Source organism: Cotesia glomerata, linkage group LG8 (genome assembly GCF_020080835.1).
Source record: "Cotesia glomerata isolate CgM1 linkage group LG8, MPM_Cglom_v2.3, whole genome shotgun sequence".
Lineage (NCBI taxonomy): Eukaryota > Metazoa > Arthropoda > Insecta > Hymenoptera > Braconidae > Cotesia > Cotesia glomerata.
The window spans coordinates 12,140,545-12,149,298 of NC_058165.1; the positions used below are offsets into that span (position 1 = coordinate 12,140,545).

The 8,754-nt window shown below is 36.9% G+C and overlaps 1 protein-coding gene across 1 annotated transcript; it reads left to right on the forward strand.

The window, feature by feature from the left end:
* Positions 1 to 6,391: 6,391 nt before the first annotated feature.
* On the forward strand, positions 6,392 to 7,654 carry LOC123270089. The gene is made up of 3 exons (XM_044736024.1): positions 6,392 to 6,809; positions 6,910 to 7,476; positions 7,644 to 7,654. Exons 1-3 carry the CDS (start codon positions 6,392 to 6,394, stop codon positions 7,652 to 7,654), a joined length of 996 nt encoding a protein of 331 aa, XP_044591959.1.
* The last annotated feature ends 1,100 nt before the right edge of the window (positions 7,655 to 8,754 follow it).

Consider the following 8,754-nt stretch of genomic DNA (forward strand, 5'->3'; position numbering starts at 1 on the left):
CACTCCTTTCTTGGTCTGGTCGTCTTGTAAATCCCCAGCAGCCAGATGTTTAATGTCCTCGTATACCTTTTCGTTAATGTAAGACCTCTCACTGCCAGTATCTAAGATTCCTTGTAGCTTCACCCCAAATATCCATACGGACATGGGTATCCGTGACGTTTTTTCCGGTGGTGACCCGTTTCCGGGTTTGAAAATCCATCGACTTGCTAGTTTGTGAATGAAGGACGCAGTGAGGGGTTTGCCCTGTAGTATATGAGGTAAAAACGAAGCTTGTGATGGCTTGTTGGTGTCCGTGGGGACCGCTGGTTGAGATACTGCTGGTTCACAGAGTGTTTCGACTTCATCTTCCCACTCAGAGTCAGATGCTTGTTCTGGCTCTGAGTTATCATCAGAATTTTGTTCCAAAGTAAATATACAAGGATCGAGTAGATCATCATCCAGATCTGATGCAGGGTCTTCTAATAGTGCGATTACTCTATATACCTCCTCTGAGCAGAGTGGTTTCACAGTTTTTGTCTCTTGTATATTGACTTCAGAGTCGGGAACAAACATATTGTTTGTTTTGCCCCTTTCTGGCCCACAAGTGGGTGAATCCAGACGGGTATCATTTTCAATTATTTGTAATTTGTTTCCCTGGTCATCAACATGTTCTGGTAGGCACGTCGGAAACTTTCGCGCTACCTCTAAGCATTTTTTTGAGTTGATTGATCAACTTCTTCAAACGGAGGTTCAGTAATAACCGGTCCTGGTGCAGGTTGATTATTTAACAAAACAACTAGGGAAAAATTCTCTCTTAAGTGACCTATCTTGAAACTAATATTACAAACTTCCCTCCTAGGACCAGTGCGAAATTCGAACATGTGAACAAGTACCCCGCAGTTGAAGCATGGCCTATGTTCACGTAAATAATGCAAGTTGTAAAGTTGGCCTACATCTTGTACAGGTATATTCGAATTTTGTGTTGCTGTTGTCGAAAAGCAGCGTACTATCCTGGTGTCATCGTGCTAGGAGTTCCAGTTTGTGTGTTTTGCGCAAGCATTTGTTGGTTACCCAGTTGAACAGCAGGTGGTTGTTGCCTCGGGTAAAATCCTTGACGGAAATATGGCCTATTAGCTGGAAACTGGTTATTAGAGCGTCTGACAACTCCGTAACGGTTGTCATACTTTCCTAAGTTTAATTGCATAGCATTGAACTCAGGAAGTTCGACGACTTCGTCCATTATTTCCATCTCCTCATCTGGTTGTTGGATTGTTCCAAAGCGAGGTTTATCCGTATTCTTGGGCTGACTCACAGCCTGAGTTTTGCTGCTCGTGCTCTTAGTACAACTGGCTGCTTCGTGTAGCACGTATAGAAGGTCCTCATACGTCGAGACTTGTCTAGCAAATACCATGATTCTCAGCTCGTCTGTCAGGTTGTTTCTTATGCAGTTCACTTGTTCTTGGATTGGTGGAGGGGTTTCCATTGCTCGATACTTCTGCTGGACATTGAGTACGAATTCTGTGGGACTATCCTCAGGCTTCATGCTCATTTGACTGATGTCCAGAATCATTTGATGGTCAGTCGTAGTACTCCCAAAAGTCTTTAGAAATTCCCTCTTGAACTGGGCGAAATTTACCCATCTACTGTAATTTGCATCAACCTAACGAGCTGGTGTCCCTTTTAATGTGAGAGTGATCACCTTCAAAAGCTCTGCCTCGTTCCATTGTTCTCGTCTGGCTTCTGCTTCCAACGAATTTACAAAGTCGTTAGCAGTGACTCCTGGTTGAGGGAAACAGATGCCTGACATCTGGATACTGTCCTTAATTTCCCTCCAACGGTTGTAGGAAACTTGGCTTGAACGATTTATGGTGTTCATTCTCGTATAGATCCCTCCAGGCTCTCTTGATTGATAATTATCGGGAAAATTACCTGGATAATTGGCCTGTGGTATATTTATGTAAATGTTACTGGGTATAAACCCCCGGTAACGATCTTGTTGGTCAATATCTTGGAAATCATTTCCTTGGTTAATGTTTGTATTGGTTAGTGGACGTGTTGTTGTATCCACTGGACAGTTATACTGATTAATTCCGTCTTGGAAAATTGGTGAACTGGAATTATTTCCAGTGTAGCCTGTTCCTGTATAAACCTCACGTGCTAGCTGTTCACGTTCACGCAGTTGGCGTATTTCCTGCTCCTGCTGTTGTTGTACTCGTTCAAGACGTTCTCGTTGAGTTTGTTCACGTCGCAGCTGGTCACGTAGCTCTTGTTCCCTTGCTTCTCTCTGTCTTATTGCTTCCTCGACACCGATGAGTTCTGCAGGAGGCCTCTGAGTTGCTTCAGGGTCTCCTCGAAGTCTATGTTGTAGCCAAGACAGATTTTGGTCCATATCTTCTATGATACCGTTCATTCGGTCTGCGATTTCTCCAAAATGCAACGAAGAATCCGAGGAACCAGCTGGAGTTGGTGTAAATGTGTTCCTCGTGAATATATCACTGAACCTAGCTGTGTGAGTATTAACAGGAGCAGATACCGTACCACTAGTACCAGGAGTTGTGCCGACGGATATTCGTTGGTTGTTTCGGACCTGTTGTGTGTTTACCGCGGATCTTTGCTGATTAAGACCCGGGTTTAACTGTGTTGACTCCCCCATAGGTGCAGGCACTACGCTTGACCTGGGTATTTAAGTCGTTCCCGCGGACCTCTGTTGAGTAAGACCCGGGAATAATTGAGTCAACTCCCCTCTAGGTGCAGGCACTACGCTTGACCTGGGTATTTGAGTTCGCTCCCCCAAGGGTCTTTGTCCAACATTGGTTCCGGGGTTAACTGTGGTAGATGGTGATATTCTACCTTGGCCTCTTTCTAAAGAAACTCGACGAGATTAGTTCTCGGTCCACTTGGAGGTAACATTGTAAAGTATTATTTGTTTCGTCCGTAAAAAGTTTTCTGAAACTTGGTAATATAATTTAATTAAGCAAAAATGAATTAAAAATAATCTTCCAAGAAAATATGCAAATTGTCAATAAGTTATTTAAATTTGAAAATAGTAAATTTTGAGAAAAATAAATTTGCTAAATAAAACAGATTTCAAAATAAAAATAATTTTTTAAAAGAGATCAGCAAGTTCGTTGGTTTTGGGCAATTAGACCCACTAACGTGCACTTAATCGACTACATTATGGAATGGCCGTATCGATGAGCAAGTTTTCTCAAAAATGGTGTAACGGGTGTTTTATGCCTGTTCATTGGCCCCTTAATTAATTTAATATAATATAACAACACCTAGCAAAAATGATTCTAAATTAACAAGAGCGCCACCAGGACTTTGTATCTCGGTTCCTGGAACCGGAAACCAGAGCTGAGCTTATAATCTACAGGGAGAGAGAGTGGAGGAAGGTGATCTGAAAGAAATAAATTTTTATTTAACAATATATCGATATTTATTAACCATATAAAATAACAAATGGTGATCACTCACGCACTCACACTACAATTAACAACTTAAGATTACAGCCTAACTAACGGCTGACCAGGACCTCTTAAAACTAACAGCCTAACTAACGGCTGACCAGGACCTCTTAAAATTAACAGCCTAACTAACGGCTGACCAGGACCTCTTAAAACTAACAGCCTAACTAACGGCTGACCAGGACCTCTTAAAACTAACAGCCTCACTAACGGCTGACCAGGACCTCTTAAAACTAACAGCCTAACTAACGGCTGACCAGGACCTCTTAAAACTAACAGCCTAACTAACAGCTGACCAGAACTTCTTAGATAACAGCGAAGTACTCCGCAAAGAGACTAATCGTTTGCGAAGGAACGCTGTTAACACTCACACACACATAACCCACGCGTCTTTACACACATAACCCACGCGTCCTCACACACACTGACTCTACTTTACTTTTTACTTCCGAACTTATAAAATTGAACTCCAAAACTTACAACGTTAACTTTACTACAATTTTTCCAGTCATTAGCTCGCAATTAAAATCATAAACAATTTCCACTATTAATAAAACCGAACCTTTAATTACTTCGGATTAAAACGACGCCAAAGCTTTTTCCAAAATTAACACGAGTTTAATACTCAACATTAAATAAATTTTTCAGAACATTCGAAGTAAAACTTGTAACAGGCCGCTTTTAGCGCCACCTGTTAAGACGTTGTTCTCTAATTTTACATTTTTGAATTTAATTTTAAAGGAAATTTTAATTGAGTTCTTATTTTTTTTTATGCCCATTGCTTGGATTCGCCGCGACCGAGTCGCCCTCGCGTGTAGAAACTCGAACGAAGCTCGATTACGCGCGGAACCAAAATCTAATGCGATAATACGTAATTTAATTTAGTAAGTAAGTAGCTTTAAGTTAGATTTAAGTACTTAATAATTGTGGTGGTACTAACGACGTCGGCCACGAACCCGCGAAGAGAAACAACGAGGATCATCGACGTGGGTAACCTGCAAGATCATCAACGACGGGAGGATGGCTGTCTCGAGATCGAGTGAAACGACGGACTGATCGGAACTCGAAGTGAGCAATCGACGTATGCGTAAAGGTGTAAAGCTAGCTGTCGAGCGCGCCAATGCTGCAGCCAATACATCATTCAAAACGTCAATATTGGAAAATTGGACTTACGGCGCCATCTCTGGAGTTCACAGCTAACGACGGACCCAGCGGAGAGGGGAGAGACAAAGGAATGCGACATGTGCTGATGTTTCCTTCTTTCACGTTTTCGACTTGCCGTGTGCGGACAGGTTTTAACGATACTTAGTTTTTTTTGGTTATTTTTGAAAAAAATCCTTGAGTATTTCTTGCGTTTGAAATCTAGCGTATATTTCAATTAGCCACGACAGAGTGTACTGATTTTGGGTTGCAGAAGAATAAAGGCAGTGCGACGATAAGTAGCTGTTGCTAATTAGTTACTCGACGAAAGCGTCATAAAGTACGACGCGTGTTTTGGTGTGATTGTTAGTCGACATGTCCGTGTTCCGAAGAATCAGCAAGTATCCTCGCCGAGGCATCCATTATCCAACAGTCCGACGTGGAAGCCGAGAGCGACTTGGTGGCAGAAACAACCCAGGAATAACTTCGGGTCGACGCTGTGACCAGGGTGAGTGGCTTTGTCTCAATTGAAGTAGCTCGTGGGATTCAATTTGTTAATTAAACAGTTGGATTGGGTTCATTAAATAATTAATTTATTTATTATTAATTGTACACGACACTAGTCGAGTCATAGTGTAAAAACGTCAAGGCTAAGTTGAGTCAGTCAACAGAGATAATCCCGCGAGGTATTTAGGTACCACCATTAGGGTGATTTTTTTTTTTACTTTATTTTTTTTTTTTCTGTCCCATCGTGAATTCTTGTTGGAAATACCCAAAAAAAAATTCCCTGAAAGTTTGAGCTCTTAATATTAATTAACGTCCTCGACCAAGGCATGTGAATATTTCCCATTGAAAATACACAAAAACTTTGATTTTTAATTTTTGAATTTCTAAAGCTCAGCGGCATTTCATGGGATCACTTTGATCGAAGATGGTTTTTTCTTAGAATTAAACGCTCTACAAAAGTGCCTATTGCCGCAAAGTCGTAACTCACACTGGCGAGGCAGTACGGGCCACTGAACCTGATTTTTTCATAAAATTGGCGTTTTTTCGCATTTATCTCGTAAATATCAAGAGCTACGGAAAAAATGTGAATGACAAACTTGTAGAAAATTCAATTTCCAACAAAAAAAGTCCTATGGACCAAATCGCTAAGATCAATATTAAGCAAGATATTAAGTCTTGAATATATTTTTTCGTGAAATTTTGGCCGATCATTGATTTAAACTTATTAATATCTTGTTTACTTTTTCTGTTTTTTATATTTTTTCTTCAATATATTTTTCTAAGGCTAGAAAACTAAAGCAAAATTAATAATCTACAATATTTAACCTTTAATGATAATAAACATTTAATCAAACTCTTTTCTCTTTGTTTCTTCTTCGTCAGTAGGTACTTAATAATCTAATGGCAACGTTGCGATGTAACTAACATCGCGTTGATTCCCCCACCAGTTGATCAACAACGTTTGACAAAAAGTACGCGACCAGCGAAAGCTCAGTCATTGTCCGCAAATCGAAAGCCTCTCTCCTCTCCAAAAATCCCCTCTTTTACGTAACCTTGAATTAGTTTAATAAATCGCCCAGCTAATTGCAGCGCTTTCTTTGTTCTTTATTGTGTGATACTAATGTACTCGCGTCGCATTTGTATGCTTTACGTTGCGTTACATTTTTCTATCATTTTTATTCTTGTCAAAGATGTCTGAACAAATCGGAAATAGAGTTTATAATTATTTAATTGGATTTGAAATTCATAATATTAATAATATTAAGTTACCTTCGAGTAGGGATGTATTGAATCTCTCTATGTATAAACATCAATCCTTAAAATTAAGTATACGAGCAAGTGCTAGTAGTGTGATCAGTGATACGAATGGTATTTGGGCTAATCTTTTGATTCCAACTTCTCGACCTCAGCACAGTATTAAAAAATTGGAAAAAATTCACAGTGACTACATGAAACTGAAGAATCATCGAAGTCGTGCAAAGACATCGAAAAGACAACGAACAAATGTGGAACAGTTTAGCAAACGTCTTGATAAATTATTTGACATTGCAAATTGTGCTGCACTAAAAAATTTACCAAAAAATTTGCAGCAATTTTTGACAGATTGTCGTAAAGGAAATAGAAATATCCATCTACCAGCAATTGACGTTATACCAGAAGAAACTTCTGGAAATCTGTCTGCGATGGAAGTAGAAACTCCCAATAATGAGGAAATTGGTTAGTTCTAATATTATAATAGTTCTGTTTAATTATATTTGATTTGTTTAACATTCAGCTAATATGTTTACTAATTCACTGTTAATATTTTTCATTTCAGGAATGAAATTATTCCAACAGTCGTCCTCAAATAGTTTCTGTAGTTCCATATCAAATTCCAGTGAATTGAAGCGAACTTGTTCAGACTTTGAAGATACAATGCCAGCGCCTAAGAAAAATAAAATTGATATTCTGACTTCGGAATTAGTATTAGCACTAGATAGAACTAAAACTAGTAACAGAAATGCGATGTACATCATTTATGCTGTGATTCATAGTTTAGGACTTGAGATTGATAAATATAATTTAAGTTACTCCACTATTCGCAATGCGCATATTTCAAAAAGAGAAGAAATTGTCGATACGATCAAAGAAGAAGAAATTTTTGATGACTCTCTCGTAGTGCACTGGGATGGAAAGATGCTTCCTGCGGGAAATGGTCAACCAAAAGCAGAACGATTATCAATACACGTCACCGGAATAAATACTGATAAAAATTTAAAAACTCCGATTCTCTCTGATGGCACAGGTGAAAGCCAAGCTTCAGCCATTTTTGAAACGCTGATAGAGTGGGATCTTTGCGATAATGTTAAAGCAATGTGCTTTGATACAACTAGTTCAAATACCGGTAAGTTAATGTTGTGGTTGAATGAATTTATATCACAGTATTTGTTTTTTGACTTGGGAAGAAATTTTCAAATAAGAATTTGATTAATTTTTTAAATTATTTTTACGAATGTTGAGTTAAAATATAAGCTGAGTCAAAAATTTGAATAACTGATAATTAAATAACAGTTTATCAATAACTAATTCTTTGTTTTAGGTTGTTTTAATGGCGCATGTGCATTATTAGAAGATAAAATTGGCCGTGACTTATTATATCTTGCTTGTCGCCATCATACTTCTGAATTGATGTTACGAAATGTTGCAGAAGTTGCTTGGCCTGTGACGAATAGTCCAAATGTACCAATTTTCAAAAGACTCAGAGATAATTGGGAAAAAATTGATAAATCTGCGTATGAAATCGGCACAGAGGATAAAGATATTGCACTTATTTTAAATCAAAGAAAAGACGATATTCTTGACTTCATAGAAAATCAACTGAAGGTATTAATTAATTCATAAATAGTTTTACCATTGAAAGAATTATTATTTATAAAGTTAATTTCTTCTACAGTCATTAGTTCTTTCTGATACACTGATAGAAGGACTTGTTAATATTTAATAAGCGTTATTAACTGTTAATAAATGATTTTTTAACATCATGGGATTTGATAAATATTTATTAACAGTTAATTAGTATTCATTACGTAGAATTTATTAACTGTTAATAAATATTTGTTAACTGTTAACAAATATTTATTTAGGATAAAAAGCAAAAATAGCAATTTTTTTTTGACACATTTTACAACCCTATAACTGGAATACATTGATAATAATTCAATTCACTTAATAAATTAACGTTTTTAATATGTAAAAATATAAAAAATAATTATGAGCTGTAATAGAATTTGGTAGTTTACAATAAATGTTATTATAATGTAATATAATTAATGCGAATAATTTATAAGGATGATTTTTGTTTATAAGCAACCTTCATATCATATGACATTGCAAGCCAAACAAATTCACTCAACCAAGTATTTATTAACTGTTAATAAATATTTGTTATCTATTAATAAATATTTATTAAATATTATTAAATGTACTTTTCTCCCTAATAAATATTTATTTAATGTTAAAAAATATTTATTAAATTAAATTATTATCTTCAAATAAATCAAATTATTAATAGTAAATAAATCCTTTTATCAGTGTAGTTATTTTGCATACTTCGATATAACTCGAATTTTTAAGTGATTTAGTTTTTATAAATTTTGCCTTTTAAATAATATTTTTACTTTAA